This window comes from Globicephala melas, chromosome 1, assembly GCF_963455315.2.
Source record: "Globicephala melas chromosome 1, mGloMel1.2, whole genome shotgun sequence".
Lineage (NCBI taxonomy): Eukaryota > Metazoa > Chordata > Mammalia > Artiodactyla > Delphinidae > Globicephala > Globicephala melas.
This window is the reverse complement of record NC_083314.1, coordinates 155,310,084-155,333,103: the sequence shown is the minus strand read 5'-3', so window position 1 is coordinate 155,333,103 and position 23,020 is coordinate 155,310,084. Positions and strand designations below refer to the sequence as shown.

The 23,020-nt window shown below is 40.5% G+C and overlaps 1 protein-coding gene and 1 non-coding gene across 2 annotated transcripts in view; one reads left to right on the top strand and one right to left on the bottom strand.

Moving 5' to 3' along the window:
• The first annotated feature begins 2,267 nt into the window (after positions 1–2,267).
• Positions 2,268–23,020, top strand: part of LOC115859254 (zinc finger protein 69 homolog) — a 48,208-nt gene continuing 27,455 nt past the window's right edge. Inside the window, exons 1-7 of the mRNA XM_060307282.2 lie at positions 2,268–2,926; positions 4,058–4,551; positions 5,913–5,998; positions 11,688–11,814; positions 12,146–12,244; positions 14,159–14,266; positions 15,609–16,738. Of these exons, the coding sequence (XP_060163265.2) occupies positions 4,425–4,551; positions 5,913–5,998; positions 11,688–11,814; positions 12,146–12,244; positions 14,159–14,266; positions 15,609–16,738 (1,677 nt within the window). The 5' untranslated portion in view covers positions 2,268–2,926; positions 4,058–4,424. The remainder of the gene's footprint in view (positions 2,927–4,057; positions 4,552–5,912; positions 5,999–11,687; positions 11,815–12,145; positions 12,245–14,158; positions 14,267–15,608; positions 16,739–23,020) is intronic.
• Positions 15,149–15,221, bottom strand: TRNAK-UUU (transfer RNA lysine (anticodon UUU)). The gene has a single exon. It is a non-coding gene; the product is annotated as a tRNA-Lys (tRNA).

The following is a 23,020-nucleotide window of genomic DNA, read 5'->3' as shown; positions in this document are numbered from 1 at the left end:
TTTATTCTCTATTCATCTATGTCTAATCTGCCATTACATGCATTCAATGAATTCTTAATTTTGTTACTGTATTTCTTTGTCATAGAGTTTCTATTTAGTTTTTTAAAAATATGTTATATCACTTTTTATAGTTTCCAGGTATCTGCCAAAACTGTCTGAGTTATCTTTTATTTCTTTAAACAAAGAAAACATAAATTGTTTTATACTTTGCATCTGGTAATTCCAAAAGCAGTTGTCTTTGTAGGTCTATTTCTGTTGTTCGTGTTTCTGCTGAAATACTCACTAGGAGTCTAGTTTCCCTGTGTACCGGCTTATCTTTAACTCTGTACTCACCATTTCTACAAAAACTTACATGTAGGAACAATCTAAGGCCTATAATTATAATGCTTTCCTCCAGAGAGGATTTGTATTTGTTTTTGCCAGGCATCTGATAGCATCTCAGTTAGACCCCACCTTAAACCAAAATCAAGACTTGGACAGGCAATTTGACACTAGCCTGTAAATTCCCCTGAAGCTGTTCCACTTCCAATTCATTCTTCTCCTGAGTGTATAGCCCTTTGGGGTCCCAGTTATTATACAGAGGGTCTTCTGTTTCACTCCCCACACACTGTATTTTATTTACTTTTTCTTCTCTGAAGTGAAAAATTATAATTTTCCAGTTAGGTAAATACCCTCAGCAAAGGCATCTTCCAAGTCATATCATGTCCCAGGATCCTGGCTTTCCAGCTTTTGGTCTGGCAATTCCCTAATATCATGACATCTCTTAGACAGCTTGCTATGGGCTGAATAGCATCCCCCTAAAATTCAGATGTTGGAATCCTAACCCCCAGTACTTCAGAATGTGACTGTATTTAATCACATATTCAAGTGTTTAAGCTTGGTCACTTTAAAGAGGTGATTAATTTAGAATGAGGCATTGGGGTATACTCTAATCCAATCCAATCTTCATATGAGGAGATTTTAAGAAGTGTCCTTATAAAAAGAAGAAGAAAATTGGACACATAGAGAGACACTAGGGGCATGAAAGCACACAGAGGAAAGACCATGTGAGGTCATAGGGAGAAGGGAGCCATTTGTAAGCCAAGCAGAATGGCCTCAGGAGAAACCAGTCCTGCTGAGACCTGGATCCTGGGCTTTTAGCCTTCAAAACTGTGAGAAAATAAATTTCTGTTATTTAAGCCACCTAGTCTGTGGTATTTTGTTGTAGCAGCCCTAGCAAATTAATACATTCCTTTAAGAACTTCATATACTCTGCATGTATTCCAGAGTTTTATTTTTTAATTTGTCGTTTCCTGAGGGGGGTTGATATAAAGACGCTAGCCCACTGTTACCAGAAAGAGGAACTCCAGTCATCGCCTATCCCCCTCTCCACACGCTGCCTCCTTTTTCTTCATAGCCCTTACCATCACTTGGGGGATTATCTCTTTATTTTTCTATTTATTGTGGGCTGAAGAAAAGTGCACAACCTAAAAGTTGCATGTTAAGTTTCATTTGGGGAACTTGCTGAGGACTATAGCCTGGGAGACAGCCTTTCAGATAGCTCTGAGGAACTGCTTTGAAGAGGTAAGGGAGGAGCCAGGATACATAGGATTTTTTGCTGAAGAAAGACATGTAGTCAAACATAAAAAGATTACTGTTAATCTACGGACATCTCAAAAAATCTTAATGATTTTAGTGCTTTCCTGTCTATGGGAAGATGCAAGAGTCTGGGCTCATTGAAATTATTCCTTAGATACGCATCTTAACTATCTAGGGCCAGTATCCAGAGTGCAGAGTGTTTCCTGTTTGTCCCCATCCTGAATTCCCCTCAGTGGAGGGCTGCAGTGGCTGATGGCTTGATGGCAGGCAATTTGCTGTTTACTGGACTGGCAGGCGATATTCCCTTTCTACATTATTATTACCTATTTAATTTTGCCAGAATTAAGATCCAAGAAAGCAGGGACTGCGTTTTGATAACTGGTATCTCCCCAGAGACTGTAACAATGTGTGGCAGATATAGGCACTCAGAAGATAGTTGAATAAATGAACGAATGAACGACAGAGAAAGGGCTTCCCCACCAGAAGAGCTGGGCGGGCCACCTAGTCTCTTGGGACCACAGTCAGGAAACGCAGGCGGTCCGCCTGGGTGGCCGCTGACCAGGGTCTGGCAGCCCTGGGGACACGCGTGCCGCGGGGGAGTCCGGCGTAGTCTGGGTTCCGGGTTTTCCGGAGCGCCTGCCTCCCTGGAGAGGGCGGGGCCCTCGCGGCTCCCCGTGGGCGGAGCGGGCGGCCAGGCGTGCTGAGCCGCCGGAAGAAGGGCGGGCGCCGGGGTTTGTGGCTGCACCGCAGCATCTGGGGCCGCACCCCGAACCCGCCAGGGCCCGGGCGAGAGCGACCGGGACACGGGCAAAGGCCACGGCGCGCCGGGAGGGTGGAGGCGCCGGGACACCCGGGCTGCGGCCCAGGAGGCTGGGCGCCGGTGGGCCTGGCTGCTGCCACCGGGCCGGCATCAAAGCAGCGGCCGGCGAGCTGTATCCTCGCCCGGGTCTGCGGGAAGCCGGTTCTGGGCACCCCTCGCATTGTGGCCCCCAAAGCCCCACTCCCGGGGGTGCGGCCGGGAAAGGATACCTTGGAGGGGCGGTGGGTTCATCTGGTGCCGCAGCACCCGCCCTAGGCCGCCTCTTGGGAATTTGGAAAAGATTCCCCGGTCCCGTCCGGAGGCCGATAGTCCTCTGAGCTTCCGAAGGAAGCCTGCGTGAACGTTGGGCGTTTTTAAAAGAATCATTGTGTTGGGTGGGGATGTGGTCTGTCTATAAAAGGCCGGGAAAGAACAAAATCCGTCACCCACGGCCCTTCTCTAAAGAGACACCCTCTGGAGCTGAAAGCCTCAAGAACGGGCTCTCTCACGCCCCCATCTCTCGTCCTGCCAGCGTCCAAGGCCGGTCTGGTGAGTAGGAAGCTAAGCTGCCTGTGTCTGCAAGTCTCTAAGTCCGAGGGAGGCACGTCTGGGAGCAGTGAGAAGGGGCATCTCGAAATGAAGCTTCTCTGTTTTTAACCATTTCATAAGATTCGAAAGTTTCCTCACTTTGGTAACAAGCTATTTTACTTTCTATTTAATCAGGGTTTGGATATTTTCCACATGCTCCTATCCATAGGATGCTGCTCCTTTCTCTGCATCAGTCACAGCTGAAAACAAGAAGAAGCCTGCCCCACAAACTCCAAAAAGTTAGGCCAGCTCCCTTTCCAGGGAACTAGGACTAGGACTGTTCTTGGGGCCGGGATACACTGGACCTGGTCGCTGTGGAGGCACATGTCCAGATGCCAGGGGTTTCGATGAGATGATGAATTTGGGCTGTTTCCAAATTTTCCTGCTACAAACGGTTATGCAGTAGTCCTCATTATATTCAAAGTACTATATTTCCTCCGTTTGAAGACATACCCCTCTCCCCCAGTTGAACATTTCTGAAAGCAGGTTGTATCTTAACCCAGAGTAAAAGGACTTGCCAGCTTCTGGGCATCCACGTGGGTGGTGATGTGTCTGTCACTACTTGCCCGTGTGAAAACACAGCTATGTGATTATTCCATCAGTTGAGATACTTGAAGTTTAAATTCAGATCTGTAATTGTTTTTAAAAAATAATTTTAAAAGGTAATGCTATGATTGCAACATTAAAGCAAAAGGTTTCTAATAAAGTCTATGAAGGCACTGTATTCCCAACATGGTTACAGCCCTATGAAGTACATTTATTATCTGCATTTTCTAGATGATGAGACTGAAGCTCAGAGAATTGAAGTGTCTTAGAGCTTTGAAGTGCAAGTGTCAGGATTCTAACCCAGGCTGTCTGGTTTCTAAACTTGCCCTCTTAACTCCCACGTCTGTATCCAGGCAGAAGATGCATGCAGCTTACCAGGAAGGAAGTCAAGGCAGGGACTGTGTATGTTTGTGTATCCTTGGTGTTTGTGTGTCACTGGCTGTTTATGAAAGTGTGTATAGAACTGGAAATTAAAGCCACATCCAAAGCACCAATTATACTTACTTCCACACTGATGCCACATCTTTGTTTTTGGATCTTTTGCAGTTTTAAATATATTTCCGCAAGTTCTGGAGTTCTAGCTGTATGATCAGTTTTCTGGGTCCCTCCTCTCCTGCCTTTTGCTCCTCTAGAAGAATATGAAGAGGCATGTACTCAGACCTACTCAACCGGCCGCCTCCTAAGCAGGCAGTACTTAATTTCAGAAAGGAGTCACTTTTTCAGGGCTGTTAAAGCCACATTAGCCTCTAGGAGCCCCCAGGTTCTGGTGCCGCAGGGACCAAAGTCCTCAGGCCAAAGTCCTGAGGGCAGGAGATTGTGATCAGAGGAGGACCATACAACTGTGAGGCATCTCAGCAGAGGCTCTGGCAGTGTCCTCCCCAGAAGTGGACAAGGCCAGTCGGGTGGCATCATCATGCTACAGCAGCTCCTGATTACCCTGCCCACTGAGGCCAGCACCTGGGTGAAGTTGCACCATCCACGGAAGGCCAAGGAAGGGGCGCCCCTGTGGGAGGACGTGACCAAGATGTTTGAAGGAGAAGGTGAGAGAGGCTGATGGAGGGAGGGGATGGAGGTAGAGGAAGGGGTCTCAGTTTGCTTGCAGAAAGATAGGTACACACATCATTGAGGTGTCTCTAGGGGAGAAAATTGGAGGAAAGGAGGTCCTTGGGGCTCATGCTTATGGCTTTGGGGAAAGGGATAGCTGTGAGAGGAAATGTTGGGCTCTGGGCACTGGATCTTTGCAACACGTGTGCCATGCTGCTCCCATCTCATGTCCTCGAATGAACAGGACAGGAAGACAGAATTCAGGGTGTTCCCCACCAGCGGCTCCCAAGTGTGTAAGTGTGACTCACAGACATTGGGGTCAAAGGTTTCTACTTTCTTAAGCCCTCCAGTGGTTTTCCTTCACAAGTTTCAATCATTTTAACCCCAAACCAATATTTTTTTCTTTCTTTTCATCTCCTGCCAGGAAGAAGGAATGACATGCTTAGTTACTCTCATTTTACCTTGAAATATATGAGTTCATTGGGAAACATAACCAAGATTACACAGTATTTGGTGGTTGGGTCAGAATAGATGGGTGGACAGAGGAATTTGTATGTCTCATGTGGTCTCTTAGTTCATACCTATAACACTTCAAATCCAGCTTGTATTTGTTATATTCTAACTCTGTCAGGCAGGGGACTTTGCTAAGCATCTTGATGGATGGAAAAATGAATAATGATCTCTAATGCTAATTATTAATTGATGGAGATAGACACATACTCAGGTCAAAAGAATAGAAAGTAGCCTAAATACATTCTATGGTAAAATTCTTTTGGAAGACAAGAGACAGGAAACATTCTTCTGATTGTACTTATCAGAGAAAATTTCACAAAGCAGGTAGCATTGAATCGGGCCTTAAAAGATGTCTAAGCTTTTTTTACGGAAGAATTGAGGAAAAGATACAAAAGTGGGTACCTTGAAGAGTGGTTCAGAGAATGGAGACTATTCTAGTCTAACTAAGGGTTAAGAATGTGGTCAGTGTATGTGTCCCACAGATAAAGGATGGTGGTTAGAGGAAACTAATGCTGGGGAAATGTGCTTCAGGCAGATTATAGAGTGCCTTGAAGTCCATGGGAGGTGTTTGTATTTTTCTTTCTTGTCGGGAACCTTTGAACAAAGGAGTGGCCTGGTAGGTCTGTGCTTTTGTACCAGCACTGGCCATTGGAAAGCATTAATGCCCAAAGCAATGCCCTGCAGATCCTCCTCATTAAGGAGGCTCCAGTCTGCTCTTGAGTTGCTCTGAATGTCCCTCTGTGAATGTTTTGAGAGGGGGGCCATATTCAGCAGATCTACAGGCAGTTTTTCTATTTGGGGGGTTTGGGGAGATGCAAACTTTCTGGCTCTTTTCCTTCCTCAGCTCTGCTGTCTCAGGATGCTGATGAGACCCAGGGAGAAAGTTTAAAGGATGAAGTGACTCCCGGGACCCGGACAACAGACTCCCAAGTGGGTTGAAGTTTCCTGTCACTTTCTTGACATGCTTTTTGGTTTTTAAGATTATGACTTGCCCTTTTCTGGGGAGTTGGGGTATATTGAGGCTAATTTCACCCAGGGAACTCAGTGCAAGTTAGTCTTTTACAGAAAACTGGGCCGCAGTGACAGCAGTTTCCTTACTCATAGAAAACGCTTGTTTCTAACCAACGTCTAGATCTAACGTTGTGCGAATTTTTGTAGAGAAAGCGAAATGAGTGATATAAATTCTAGCCCCTAAAAACTTGGGACCTAAGATAAACCTCAATTTTTTAAAAATAATTTATTTATTTATTTTTGGCTGCGTTGGGTCTTTGTTGCTGCATGTGGGCTTTCTCTAGTTGGGGCGAGCGGGGGCTACTCTTCGTTGCAGTGTGCAGGCTTATTGCGGTGGCTTCTCTTGTTGCGGAGCACGGGCTTTAGGCACGTGGGCTTCAGTAGTTGTGGCTTGTGGGCTCAGCAGTTGTGGCTCGTGGGCTCTAGAGCGCAGGCTCAGTAGTTGTGGTGCACAGGCTTAGTTGCTCCGCGACATGTGGGATCTTTCCGAACCAGGGATGGAACCCATGTCCCCTGCATTGGCAAGCGGATTCTTAACCACTGCACCACCAGGGAAGTCCGATAAACCTCAATTTTTATGAGTATTTCATACTCAAAAACAAACTTAGTGAGAATAAAGTTTTGACATTTTTAGTGAGGTACATCTATCACTTCATGAGGTGGCCCTTAGAATAGTGTCTGGAGCAGAGGTCAAACTGCAGCCAAAGACGTGAGAAGAGAAGAAATGGTCAGGCCACAGAGCGTACACATTAGACAGGCTGGGCAGTTACAACAGGGTGTGGAAACTGTGTCCTTACCACCTGGTAGAAGCATAGGTGAAACAGAAGGAAAACTGTAGAATAAATGAGAAAGGAAGACTGTTAAAGAGGAGATGTTATTCGAGGACAGAAGAGTTTTAGGTGAGAACTTGGGTTCTGAAATTAGATGGTACAGGATTTGAACTCATCTCCTGTGTTTACTTGCTCGGTGATTTTTTTTAGCTGTTTACAATCCCAGTTTCCTCTGTTAATTCAGATGCTAACACCTTTTAGGATTGAAATGTATTCCAGGGTTATTTCTGGTAATATGGAAGAAGTAATAATATTCTAATTATTTGAAGAGGTATCTTATATCTACATTCCACTTATCTGGAATTCTTACCACCTGACTGACATTTGTCAAAAACTGGTGGGATTCTTAGCACTGGGATAAGATTAAATTTCTTAAAATTGAGTTGTAATTTACATATAGGAAAATACACTTAAGGGAGTACATAGTTCTATTTTGACATATGTATATACCATGTAACCAAATCAAGATATAGAGCATTTCCACCATCTCAGAATGTTCCCTTGTGCCCCTTTCCAATTAAAACTCTGTTTTACCCCCAGTAGAGAGTACATGGGGTCTCTGCATTATTTCTTACAACTGCATGTAAATCTACAATTAAAATTATATAATAAATCTGTAATCTCAAAATAAAAAGTTTACTTTAAAAAAGAATCTAAAAAAAAAAATTTATATGCTGCAGTGGTTAGGTATAGTGCTCTACAAATGTCAGTTAGGTTAAGTTGGTTGACAGGTTGTTCAAATCTATATCCTTGATGAATTTTTGTCTACTTGTTCCGTCATTTACTGAGAGGAGTGTTAAAATCTCTAATTATTATAGTTTCATCTATATCTCCCTTTAGTTCTGTCAACTCTGCTTTATTTATTTTGAATTCTGTTATCAGGTGCATAAACACATAGGATTGTTGTCTTCTTGATGGACTGACCATTTATCATTACGAAATGTCTCTTCTTTATGCCTCATAATATTCTTCTTCCTAAGCCCACTTTGTCTGATTTAACATAGCTCCTCCAGTGTTTTTAGTTATTGTTGGTATAGGATAGCTTTTTCTCATTCTTTCACTTTCTTTTTTAAATTTTATTTATTTATTTATTTTTGGCTGCATTGGGTCTTTGTTGCTGCGCCTGGGCTTTCTCTAGTTGTGGCGAGTGGGGGCTACTCTTCATTGTGGTGCACGGGCTTCTCATTGTGGTGGCTTCTCTTGTTGTGGAGCATGGGCTCTAGGGTGCGCGGGCTTCAGTAGTTGTGGCATGCGGGCTCAGTAGTTGTGGTTCGTGGGCTCTAGAGTGCAGGCTCAGTAGTTGTGGCACACGGGCTTAGTTGCTCCGTGGCATGTGGGATCTTCCTGGACCAGGGAATCAAACCCGTGTCCCCTGCATTGGCAGGCAGATTCTTAACCACTGTGCCACCAGGGAAGTCCCTCATTCTTTTACTTTTAACTTATTTGTGCCTTTATATTTAAAGTGTGACCTTCTTAAATATAGCTGGGTTGTGCTTGCTTAGTACATTTACAGTTACATAATCATTGATGTGGTGGGATTTAAGTGTATATTCTTGTTCTTTGTTTGCTGTTTGTCAAATCTATTCTTTTGTTTATTTGTTCCTCTCCTGCCTTCTTTTGGATTGTGCAGTTTATTTAGTATTCTATTTTATGTCCTCTAATGACTTTTTTAGCTGTTTCATTTGTTTTTAGTGGTTGCTCTAGCTATTACAATATGCCTTTTTCACATGTCACAGTTGAATTATTACTATACTGTTTCACATATAATTTGAAAGCCTTATTTTCCCATTTACTCTTCCCATTCTTTGTGTATTGTCATCATGCTTTTCACTTTACATCTTATACACCCCATAATACATTGTTCTTATTTTTGCTTTTAACAGTAAATTGTCTTATAAGAAATTAAGAAAAGGAAAAAAAAACGAGCCTTTCATCTTTGCACACATTTACCAATTCAAGCACTTTTCATTCCTTCCTTTAGTTCCAAGTTTTTTTTTTGAACTTTTGAATTTTATTTTATTTATTTTTTATACAGCAGGTTCTTATTAGTTGTCTATTTTATACATATCAGTGTATATATGTCAATCAGTATCTCCCAATTCATCCCACCACCAAGTTCCAAGTTTCTAACTGACATTATTTCCCTTCAGCCTAAAGAATGTCATTTAGCATTTCCTGTAGCGGGGGTGTTCTGATGATGAATTCTCACAGCTTTGGTGATCTAAAAATGTCTTTATATGGTCTTCCTATTTGAGAATCTTTTACTGAATATAGAATTCTAGGGTGACTGTTTTTTCTTTTAAGCACTTTAAAGATGTTCCATGATTTTGTGGCTTGTATTGTTTCAGATGAGAAGTCAGCTATTATTCTTATTCTTTCCCCAGATGTGACATGTCTTTCTGTTTGTTCCTTTGTTTTACACCAACTTTTCTTTTTTTTTTTGTTCCTCCTTTCCTACCTTTTTTTCACTACTTTTATGTTCTTCCCTTTTATCTTTGCTCTTCAGCAGTTTTAATGATGTGCATAGACATGATATTCTCTGAATTTTTCCCCCCCATGGAGGGTTTGCTGGCTTTTGGATTTGTGGGTTGAATTTTTATTCAAATTTGCAAATTTTTCAGCCTTTATTTCTTCAAATATTTTTTTCTGCTCATTCTCTCTTCTCCTTCTTAGATTCTAATTACATGTATATTAGACTACTTGATATTATCCCAGGTTTTTTTTGGTTTTTTGTTTTTCTTTTTCTCTCTTGGTGCTTCCATTTGAATACTATCTGTTGACCTGTGTTAAGTTTCACTGATTTTGTCTTCATCAGGGTCCATCTGTTATTAAGCCCATCCAGTGGATTTTTCAGATATTGTATTTTTCACTTGTAGAATTGTCTTTTAGTTCTTTTTTAGCATTTCTCTCTCCTCAATTAACCCCACGTTTTCACCTATTCTATCCATATTTTATTGTAAATTCTTCAACATATATTTTATTTTTTAAATAAGTTTATTTATTTATTTTTGGCTGCGTTGGGTCTTCATTGCTGTGTGCAGGCTTTCTCTAGTTGCGGGGAGTGGAGGCTACTCTTCCTTGCGGTGTGCAGGCTTCCCGTTGTGGTGGCTTCTCTTGTTGTGGAGCACGGGCTCTAGGGTGTGCAAGCTTCAGTAGTTATGGTGCACGGGCTTAGTTGCTCTGCAGCATGTGGGATCTTCCTGGACTAGGGCTCGAACACGTGTCCCCTGAATTGGCAGGCAGGTTCTTAACCACTGTGCCACCAGGGAAGCCCTCTTCAACATATATTTTAATAATTTATTTAAACTTCTTTTCTGCTAATTCTAATGACTTGGTTACCTAGGTGTTTGCTTCTTATGTTTTTATTTTCTTGATTATAGGTCAGATATTCCTCCTTCTTTGTATGTCTAATAATTTTTTATTGTAGTTCAGATATTGTGTATAAAAGAATGGTGGAGGATGAAATATGCATAGATAGGTCCATTTCTCCATCAGCCTGGAAGGACGTTGGTGTTGAGGTGAATAACTACCATGATTTCCAGTTCTTTGACGAAACCTCAGATGCATGGCCTCCTGGCCAAGCATCTACTATTTTATACTGTTAGAGCATTCATTGTATCCCTGGGGGTTGCAGCTTTCTACAGGATTGCTTTGGCTGAACCAAGAAAGAAGGCATATGCAGATTTCTACAGAAATTGTGGTTCCATGAAAAATTTTGAGGCAATGAGGAAGGCTGGTATCTTTCAGAGTGCAAAGTGATTTTAGAATGTAAAGAATTTCTTTGGGTTGAGTTGCATGAAGTTTGTCACTGACCTGTGTTCCTGAACTATGAAACATGAATATCTGGTCTAAGGAATAATTTCTCTTGTTAAATAAACAATTAACAAATAAAGGTATATATGGATAGATAGAAACATAGATATAGTCTGTTTATTTCTTTTGTTTGTTCCATTTATTTACAGAAGATTCTAAGCCTTTTCCTCTGACTGGTGGTTAAGGTGAGGGACTGATTATTCATATTTTTCCTAGAGCTGTGGCTGAGCTCTGGCTGAGATACACTTTAATTCGATTGAGTTCACTTCTGATTAACCCAACTACCAGTGCCCCATGCCACCACTGCTGAGGGGCTGATCCTTTTTACCTCTTCAGTATTTGAGCTAGGGAGGGGTTAGACCACAGTCCCAGACAGTTTTGTTCATCTTGCATTAAACTCCAGCAGGGCCCCAGAATTTCAACTCAGCAGGGATGCACTGGTCTTTGTGACAATAAGTGCTAAAAGCCTCTCTTCCCTCCCCCAGCCCCTCTGATCTCATCTCCTTGCATTCCCCTTCACTAGCCCACCTCCAGCAATGCTGGCTACTCTCCTGTTCCTCAGACAAGCCAAGGACACTCTCACCTCAGGTCCTTTGTCCACATCTGGAAGGCTCTCCCCTCAGATTTCCACGTGGCTTTTCCTCACTGAGCTCATGTCTCTGTTCAAATATCACCCTTTTAGGAAGGCCTTCCCCAGCCACCCTACGTGAACGATCCTCCCCATCTACACTGTGGCTCTCCCTGTTCCCCTTATCCTGCTTAATTTTTTTCTAAGACATATGTGACCATCTGTCCTTCTGTACGTTTAATTACTTATGGTAGTCTCCGAGAATCACCAAACAGATCCAGAGGAGGCTCCCAGTAAAACTAGTTTAGAATCTCTCAGAATTTAGAATACTGTAAGAACATCTTGGATCTTGATGGAGGTGGTCTCAGACTGAAAAGGAATATATTTGATATTATAGGAACTGTTGACCTTCAAGGACATATCTGTGGACTTCACCCAGGAGGAGTGGGGGCAGCTGGCCCCTGCTCACCGGAATCTGTACCGGGAGGTGATGCTGGAGAACTATGGGAACCTGGTCTCAGTGGGTAAGCATGGGTTACACATACGTCCAGAAACCTACCCATTACAGGACAGTTACTATTCCTAAATTATTAAATGCTGTAGATTCCCTGGAGCCTGGCCTTGGGTTCTGTGTTGGAGATAGACGTCTCATTCCTTTGAAAATCAAGCCAGAACATACCTGAATCTCCTCCCTTGGGGGAACGGTTTTACTTTGTAGAGTGAGAACAGAAAAAAATGCTGGGGTGCCCCTTTCTGTTTTCAGAGACCCTAAATACCAGAGGATTGGAACTACATTCCAGGGATGGTTCTTAGACCTCAGCATAAATATTCATACCCTTTTTTTCACTCCATAAGTAGGATGTCAACTTTCCAAACCTAGTGTGATTTCCCAGTTGGAGAAAGGAGAAGCGCCATGGATGACAGAGAAAGAAGGCCCAGGAGATCCCTGTTCAGGTGAGACCAAGGCAGATGGTGCCTTTCAATATGGAGGCCAGAGTGCCCAGCATCTTCCCAGGCTGCGGGAAGGCTGAGAGGATGGACAGGCATGCACTGAACCCGATTTTACCCCTCCCTTTGCACCCCTTTCTTTCACCTAACCTTGCAAAAGTCTCTGAAGTTGGAGGGAAAAGAAGTCTTCTCTTCATTAAGGTTAAACTTGATTTTCCTTCTTTCTTCAGTATCCTGAAGTCTGCCAATCGAAAGCTCCCTTCCCTAAGCAGTCAGATGTACGTGGTCTCTCCTCAAAGAAAACAGGTCTCTTTTCAGGACTCTCACTGCATTCTACAAATCTTTAATCTTCTCTCTTGAATTCTATTTCTACTTTTCACCAGTTTTTCAGCTTACAATCCTAGCTTTGATTCTCACTCTCCCTTTAACTCAAGTATCTTTATTTATTGTAATAACTAGTTTATGGAAAGTCCTGCAAGAGAAATTACCACAGGATTCCTTCTCATCAAATCCAATGGTTTTTAACAATCTCCTTAAACTTTGCTTTTATTATGAAATATTTTAGATATTCAGAAAGGCATAGAGAACATTATAATAAATTTCTATGTAACTTCCACCTAGATTAAGAAATAAAACAGAGTTTAAGCCCCGCTATTCTCCTCCTACCTTTTGAAACAACCAACTCTTCTGAGTTTAAATATTTTCATTTGTATATGTATCTTCATACTTGTATTGCATGTGTATATCCCCCAAGCAATATATAATGCTGTTTTGCATGTTCTTATTCTTTAAATAAATGGTATATATACTTTTCCACTTGCTTTTCTCATTCAACACCGTTGATATTTATCCATATTGTTCTGGTTCATTCATTTCTGTTGAATTAATAAAGCACAGTTTATCCATTTTCCTGTTGATAGACATTTGTACTGTTTCTGAATTTGGGGATTACAAAGATACTGGAGTAAAACTTTGTGTAAAACTTCTCGTGTTTCTCTGAGATATTTGATAGAAGCAGACTTGTTGGGTCACCTTCATTTTGCTAGGTTTTACAGAATTGTTCTTCAAACTAGTTGCACCAATTAGTACTCCTATCAGCAGGTTTTGAGAGGTTCCAGAACTCAGCATCTTTGTCAACACTTGGCATTGTCAAAGTTTCACATTTTTATAAATTCAGTGGGTGAATATCTTGTTGGTTTTTTCCATTTTCCTGATTACTAATAAGAGGGAGCATATTTTTCATGTTTATTGGTCATCTATCCAGGATTCCTTTTCTGTAAATTACTTGTTTATATCCTTTGTGAATTTTTATATTATCTTTTTTCCTTATTGATTTATAGAAAAAATATATTATTTTATATCTTTAAGATTTTGATTTTCATACTTAGGTTAAATCTGAATTTATTTTATATGTAGTATGAGGTGAAGCTCTAGTTTATCTTATTACATGTGGATAATCAGTCCAAGAACCAATTATTGAATAGTTAATGCCACTCTGTCACCTGCCAAGTTTCTAATGCCAGGCTGTCTTAATTACTATATTTAATAGTGAGACTTAATATCTTGTTCTTCAAAATTGTCCTGGCTATTGTTAGCCCCTTGCTTTTCCATATGAATTATATAATGAGTGCATCGATTACACACACACACACACACACACACAAGTACTCTGGTGGTATTTTGATTGGAATAGAATTGAATTTATAGATCAATTTGGGAGGGAATTGATATTATGATATTGAGTCCTACTGTCCAGGAATGTGGTATATTGCTCCACTTACTGATATTTCCTAATTTTTTTAAATAAAGGATTTTCCCCCATAAAAGTCTTGTACACATTGAACATCTTTTGTCAGATTCGTCCTGAAGAACTTATATTTTATTGCTATTTCATTTTATTTTTTTGGCCACCCTGCACAGCTGGTGGGATCTTAGTTCCCCAACCAGGGATTGAACCCGGGCCCTTGGCAGTGAGAGCACGGAGTCCTAACCACTGGACCACCAGGGAATTCCCTGCTATTTTAAATGGTATAACTTTTTTCAATTATGTTTTCTCTTTTTTGCTAGTGTGTAATAACATAACCGGTTTTGATCTTCTAGCCAGCCACCTTGTTTCACTCTGTTATTAATTCCAATAATTTGTACATTCTCCTGGGTTTTCTCTTTTTCAACTTATAATAAGGAAAATAATAATAATAGCTACCATGAATGTTCTTTCCCTGCCTCTGGATGAAATCTCAGAGAGGTCCCATAGGTGGTCCAGTCCCTTTAAATAATAACAGTCTGTCTTTTAGTGAAATATGTAATTCAGTATAATAATAAAAACTCCCAACTTCAAAGTTATATCTTCTCTCCTCCCCTAGCTTGGGCCTGCTTCAGCTTGGATACAGAATTGGGAAGGAGTCATAGATGGCCTGTTCTCTCTTCCCCTATCTTCTTCTCGTCTTCCTTCTCCCTAATCCAGGACCAGAATCAGGGGCCTGCAGAACATAGACTTTATTTTTGCATCTATTCATTTAGAATTTGGAATTTGGAAGTACAAATGATCCTTCTGTGTTAACCAAAAATCCTACAAGAAGTTATACTTTTCAGGAATATGGAACTGTCAGTTGAAGTATTAGTAATGGTGCACTAAATTATTTAAAAAAACAGAATTTTAAATATCCTTTAAAGAAAGGATATTTTCATAGAACATAGCAATAGTAGCAACATAGCAGTCTGGGTTTCTTACAAGTCTCCTTTGTATAATTAACACTTCCCGGGACAGATTAATAACTACAGGAAGCAGAACAATATGTAAATATTAATATAAGCTTCAGTAAAAGACAGCTTGACATTCTTGTGAATGTCCTTAGTTCAAATTTTTTTGTTTTCTTTTTTGGCCACACCGTGCAGCTTGTGGGATCTTAGCTCCCTGACCAGGTATTGAACCCGAGCCCTCGGCAGTAAAAGCGCAGAGTCCTAACCACTGGACCACCAGGGAATTCCCTCAAACCTTATTTTTGAACTAGCTGGAGTGGGAAAAGGGAAATCTTTTTATCTTTCTGAGAATGTTTTCCAAAAGTAGTTATCAATTAAAAAGACACTGTTAAGACATAGCCCTGAAATTTCATTATTTAGTATTAATAGAAAGAAGAGGACTAAAATATTCAAATTTTTACCCTATATATAAAATCACACTTTTACCTGGTTCATTGTTTCTTAATTTCCCATTACCTCTCCAGAGTGCCTAACCATATTTATATATACTCAGAACTTCATGTACTTTATATGTATTGTTATCTAAATCTCTAGTCCATACCCAGTATAATAATTGATTTTTTGAAGCATAATGAATATGAGTTATTTGCATTTTTTCCATTTCTTTCAGACTTGAAGAGTAAAACAGAAACAGCTGCATCAACTGCAAAGAATGACGTTTTACAGGAACAGTTCTATCATGGCATGATGATGGAAAGGTTCATGAGGGATGATGTCATTTTTTCCACATTGAGAAAAGTCTCAAAATATGATCATGAGTTAGAAAGCCACCAGGATAGCCATGGAAGAGACGTGAGACAAACCATCTTGACCCATAAGAAGAGAGGCCAAGAAACTTACAAATTTGGCAAAAATATTGTGAGTTCAAATGTTGTTATAGAACAGAGGCACCATAAATATGACACACCTAGAAAGAGAAACAAATACAAATCAGATTTGATTAATCATCCAACAAGTTACATAAGAACAAAAACCTACGAATGTAATATATGTGAAAAAGTCTTCAAACAACCCATTCACCTTACCGAACACATGAGAATTCATACTGGTGAGAAACCCTTCAGATGTAAGGAATGCGGAAGGGCCTTTAGTCAAAGTGCATCCCTTACCACACACCAAAGAATCCATACTGGTGAGAAACCCTTTGAATGTGAAGAATGTGGTAAAGCCTTCAGACATCGCTCATCTCTTAATCAACATCATAGAACTCACACTGGTGAGAAACCCTATGTATGTGATAAATGTCAGAAAGCTTTCAGCCAGAACATTAGCTTGATCCAACATTTGAGAACTCATTCTGGAGAGAAACCCTTTACATGCAATGAATGTGGGAAAACCTTTAGACAGATTAGACACCTTAGTGAACATATAAGAATTCATACTGGGGAGAAGCCCTATGCATGCACCACATGTTGTAAAACCTTTAGTCATAGAGCTTATCTAACGCATCACCAGAGAATCCATACTGGGGAGAGACCCTACAAATGTAAGGAATGTGGGAAAGCCTTTAGGCAAAGGATACACCTTAGCAACCATAAAACTGTTCATACAGGAGTGAAAGCGTATGAATGCAACCGCTGTGGAAAAGCCTACAGGCATGATTCATCCTTTAAGAAACATCAGAGGCATCACACAGGAGAAAAACCTTATGAATGTAATGAATGTGGAAAAGCCTTCAGCTATAATTCATCACTTACTCGACACCATGAAATACACAGGAGAAATGCCTTCCAGAATAATGCCTAAAAACAGATTATTCAACATGAACAAAAGCCAGGTCTAAATCAGTGATTCTGTGCTTCGAATTTCAGGACTCTAAATTGGAGGAATTGACATAATGATGCCAACTTCTAATTTTGCCCATTGTGTAAATAAACATTACATTGATAACTACTGTCTACTAATATCTCCACACAAAGTACTTAATCAAGAATAAAAGATGGCCCTTCAAGTTAAATTCAACAATATAGAAAATTCACACATTATTACTTTTATGATTTCATGGTAGATTAATAAATTATTCATCATGGGCATTCGCTGATTTACAGACCAGCATTTGGGAACTACTGTTTAAAACATCACCACCCCTATATTTTTTTAATTAAAAAAATTTTTTTTAATGGGGAAAACTCACATGGTATAAACTTCAAAAGGTACAGTCAGTTGTATAAGTGGAAAGACTTCTTCCTCCATCCCCCATCACAAAATTCTACCAGAGGCAACCATTTTTTATAACTAAGTTTTCTGTACACCCTTCCAGAGATCTTTCTGTTTAAATCCAAGAGAATACATATATACATTTTTTACTTTTTAAGCATAAATGGCAGCCCCCCATACAAACACATATTACTTTTATTACTTCACTGTATATCATGGAGGTCATTCCATATCAGTAAACAAAGTGCCTCCTCATTCTTTTTTTTTTTTTTTTTTTTGTGGTACGCGGGCCTCTCACTGTTGTGGCCTCTCCCGTTGCGGAGCACAGGCTCCGGATGCGCAGGCTCAGCAGCCATGGCTCATGGGCCGAGCTGCTCCACGGCATGTGGGATCCTCCCAGACCGGGGCACGAACCTGTGTCCCCTGCATCAGCAGGCGGACTCCCAACCACTGTGCCACTAGGGAAGCCCCTCATTCTTTTTTTATAGCTGATAGTATTCCATGGTTTGAATGTACTTTAGCCACTTCACTATAGATGGATTTTTGAATTTCCAATCTCTTATTTATATGATATTGCAATGAATAGTCATGCATTTTTATTTCTCACAATGTAAGTACATGCATAGGGCAAATTCCTAGAACAGGAATTTCTGTGCTAAAGGGTATGCACATTTGTATGATGGATACTGCCAAATTGACCTTCATAGAGGTTGGATCAATTTATTTTCCCACCAGCAAGATACAGAACTGTGGGAACCATATCTGGTGCTGAAGTATCTCCTGAGCCAACAGCCCCATCATCCATTAAAGAAGTATCAGCTTCTCTCAATAACATAGCCTAGAAGTACCAGCCGAGCTGCATCCCCATAAAGAGCGGCACTTGCCATCCCTGGAGCCAGAGAGAAATCTGCATGTTATCAAATAGTCAGACCAACCAAAGTCTCAGCTGGAGAAGGAGAAGACGTCTCTCCACCAACTGTTACAGCCCCTGACTTCTGAGTCTGGAACTGTCTGATGAAGTAGAGTTCCTTTAAAGAGACTGATCCACCTGCCTTAGCAAGTATAATCTTGGCTGCAACCCCTTTGGAATGGAGGAAAACTGACAATGGAGTCAGGGTACTTAATATAGCAGGATATACCACAGCTGATTAACTGACCATATGTAGCATTTTACAGGATGGCTGTGTTAGCGAGTTACAGTTCACATGTGGAAGGAGACAGAAACGAGGTAGGACACGACTTTCTAATTAATAAACATTAATTAATGAAGAGAGCATTAATTAATTAGTTGACATTGCTTATTATGTGTGAAAGCTGACTGCCAAGGTCAGGACCACAGTAATTTTGTATATGTTCATTTTTCATTCTGGTAAAGTTTTATTAAAGTTTTAGTGATTCTGTGAAATGTTGATGGATTTCCCCTCATCTTCATCCCCACAGCCACTACTCAGTTATAAACCAAAGCCTGGCACTTAAGATCCTTCATTACATCTAGTTGTACCTTACAGCTTCGTCCTCCATTTACTTATCTCCTTCCCCTATGGGCTCTGACTACACTCAAATATATTAGTTGAGAATCTTTAAGTTACAAGTAACAGAAATCAACTGAGGTTAGTTAAGTCTCAAAGAGAGGTGTTAATAGAGGGATATTGGGGTATCTCATGGAATTCAGGGCAGCGATACATTATAACAGTGGACTGAGACCAGGATCTGAAACGCTTTGGAAAACCCAGGCAGTTTTCTCTCCATCTCCGACCTCTGCTTCTTGTGTTTTCTTCATTCTGGCTTTTCTTTTTTGTTTTCAACACCTCATTGCAAATCACGGTTACCATCAGCTTTAGATTTTACATATATTCGGTTTCCATCAGAGAAAAACTGTCTTCTCTTTCTCACTTCTTATCTCCAAATCATGGGGAAGCTCTCTTACTGGCCCAGCTAGGTCAGGCGCCCACCACTAAACAAGTCAACTGTAGGCAGAGATCTCAGTTTCTGTGGGAACCATGTGGATGATGTGGTGGTGACTGGGGCCGGGGAGGGGGGGGAGGTGCTGGAGGGGCAGGAGAGCAGAAGAAAGGGTTACTGTTCATAGCATTCCATATCCTACTCACTCTTCAATGCTGGCTTATCAGATCAGAACTTTAGAACTGGAAAGGATCTAGGAACTCACCTAATTGAAACTTCTCTCTTTATAGATAAAGAAATGGAGACTCCCCTTCTTTAATTACTCACATCTTTTCACCTAAGTCATATTTTTGAGCATTTTTTCCTCTAAGTTTGTTAGCCTGGCTTTCCAAACACTTGCCCTTAATGGCTGAACATAGCTGCTTTTCGCCATTGTAAGACTTTTACTTCTCAGATCTATTGCCCCAAGGAAGTCTTTCATAAATTATGCTTCAGAGCCTACCCACTGGCTTTGCCTTTTATCAGTGCTTATTCATTCATTCGATTTATCCCACAGGAACTTCTCCTTCTGTTGGTTATGTGAATGTTATTCCCCAGAACTGTGTGCTTAGGCATAATTCTCTTCTCAAGCTAGACATTTTGTCTGATCTTGTTAACATCCGAACGCCTCTTACATCTACATCTATATCTTACAAATCTCTCCTGAGTTCCAGGAGAAAACATTATGTTCAATATCCCACTGGATATCTCCACTTGGGTAACTCATAGTCACCTCAAAGTGTGTCCAAAACTCAACTCAATTTTTTCAATAAAATCTGTATTCCTTAATCCAGGAAGTGGTATCACCACTCATCCAATTCTCCAGTTTAAACTTCTCCCTCTCATCCGTCACCTTTCCCAATCAGTCACCAGGTCCTATACATTCTGTTCAGGATCTCTTCAGTTTATATCCTCTGCTCTATTCCCATTGTCAGTACTTTAATCAGGCTCTTAGCATTTCCTAACTGCTTAAATAGATTCCTAAATATTTTTTATATATCTAATCTGGACTCATCTCTCTGTCATCCCCACTGCTGCTAGAGTGGTCACACTAAAACATATAACTAATCAAATTATTGCTTGAAATCCCTCAATGGTTTCTTATAACTTGAAGCTAAATGTCAGATTCCTTAATAGAATACTTGGTATAGAGCACTGCCTTTTTTTCTAGTAGTGGCTCCCAAATTTCCCCCCAAGCGTACTTCTCTCCAGCCATAAACATATTATGGTCCTCCAAATATTCCATGCTATTTCATGGTTTCTGGTGATCAACTATGCTATTTTTTCCTCCTTTTGCCTAACTTCTTTTTTATCTCCTACTCATCCTCCTAGATTTAGTTTGTGTTACATCTTCAGGGAATACTACACAAAATCTATGAAGTTTTGGATGAACAATTGAAGTCTTGGCTGAATTTACTAAATAAATATCTAGGCCTTATCCTACAGGATTTTTGACTAGAGAGTGATAGCAAGGGATTTTAATTTTATAAAATTACTCTGGAATCACTATGGAGGACCATGGCTCAACATGAAGCAATAGCCAGGGCTATTCAACTTCAATTTGCTTCACACTGTTGCTTGCTACACTTCCTTATTTTCTTACCCTTGCTACCATGGGTTTGCACCTAAAAAAAAAAAAAAAAAAAAAAATCATCGAATCCTTGCCTCAGGCTCTGTTTTCTTGAAGACTCTGGTTAAGACAAGCACACAGCCCCAGTTTGAGTAATCAGGGCCAATTGGACAATTTCTGGACTTACCTTTGAGGTATTAGGGAATGGGCTTCCTTTTTTTCCACTGGACACAAATCTGGAAGACTGTGGCCCTGGAAGCTACTGGCAGTGGAAGAGGAGAAAGACTGCCTATAAATGCAAAAACACAGAGGAAATAGATCCAAGAAATGGAGAGAGAAAACTCAGTTCTGGTCTCACTGTTTGACATCTGGATCAAGCCTCACCTGAAGCTAGAGCTCTTGGGTTTTCAAACTGATAAATGAATAAACCCTAATAGATTCAAGAGTTCAAATGTCCTACATCTGAGGCTGCCTGTTTTAGCAGAAGCATGGCCCAGTCTTACATCCTTAACTCATTCCCAGCTCCCCCAACTTCCTAGCTTAGGGCTACCTTTTCTGGCTTTCTCCAACTAAGCAATGCCCTTTTCAATTACCAGAAACTGGTGTTTGGCTAAAGAGAGGCTGACCTTAATACTGGGAAGAGAAGGCTCTCAAATACAGAATATTGTCAGTGGGTTTCTCTTAAGCATATAAAAATTATGTCAATAATTGTTCTAGCACCTGTAAGGAACCCAAACTTGAGCAAGATAAATTCCCCGCCCTTAGGTCTGATGCTCAAGAGCAGCACTGTCTAAGAGAAATATAATGTGAGCCACAACACAAATGCGAACCACATAAATAATTTTAAAATGTCTACCAGCCACATTAATGCAATAAAAAGCAGTAAGTAAAATTAATTTTTAAAATATATTCCATTTGATACAATATATCCAAATATTACTATTTCAACATGTAATCAATATAAAAGTTATTAGTGAGTTAACTTTTTTTTTTTTTACTAAATCTTCAGAATACAATATTTTATAGTTACAGCAGATGTCATTTTGGACTAGCCACATTTCAAATGCTTAAGAGCCACTGTGGCTCTTGTGGCCAACACTGTGGCTACTGTGTTGGACAGTGAAGCTCTCGAGAGCATTCATATAGATAAACACTTACTTTTATCATATAAACACTTCAGTGGAAGACTGTAATCAGTGTGATTTAGAGATACAAATTCTACCCTCTGAAAGAGTAAGGAAAGTAAGATGGAAAGAGGAAAACAGACAACTTGTGTCTAACATTATTTCCCATATTACAGATATCCCTGGAGGTGGAGGAACTAAATCAAAGGCTTTTGTATACAGATGGACCTTAAATGCCCTGACTTCTTATGATAGCCTTTTGGGGAAAGGGTAACATTTTCTGAAATTTGAGAATGAAAGCTTTGGGGAACATCGTCTTGCTATCTTGGAAATTTCTTTTCCCCACAGCGTGATCATTTCTGAATCGCTTCTGCTTCACTCCACCAATCAGCATTGCCCCCTCAAACTCCGTTTGAAGATAACAGGTCCATGTGTGAGAGGGTTGAGGAGAGGCTTCTGTGCATTGGGAATTGCATCCTGGTGAAGGAAAGTTATACTTGGGAGGAGGTAGAAACCTCCAGCCTCAATACAGCAGTGCCCACCCATATTTCACTTGATGTGTAAGATTCCCCTCAACTTTCATATTTCCAAGAACAAGGACGTTTTCCTACACAACCACAAAATCATTTTCACACTCAGGATATTGATAATTGATACTATTATCTAATATATGTCACATTTAAATTCCCCCAACTGACCCAAAATCTCCTTTGTAGTTTTCTTTTTTATTTAACTTTTTTTTTTTTTTGGCCGTGCTGCGCTGCTTGCGGAATCTTAGTTCCCTGACCAGCGATTGAACCCAGGCGAGGGCAGTGAAAGCACTGGACCACCAGGGAACTCCCAACATTTTTGTATTTTTTAAAAAGAAATCGGGGAATTCCCTGGCAGTCCGGTAGTTAGGACTCGCTTTCACTGCTGGTGCTGGGGTTCAATCCCTAGTGGGGGAACTAAGATCCGCAAGCTGCGAGGCCCAAAAATAAGTAAGTAAATAAATAGATTTTAAAAAAAATCTTTCCCTATTCTGAAGTCCAAAATGTATTTAGGTTTTTAATCCTCCTGGAATTGATATTTGTGATGAAGTGAGACAAGGGGTCTCATTTTATTTTTTTTTTCATAAGGATACCCTATTGTCTCAGAACCTTCATCGAAAAGGCCATCTTTTTTTCTCCGTTGCTATGCGATGCCACCTTTGTCACAAATTGTTTCCAAATATGTGATGGCTGTTAAAAA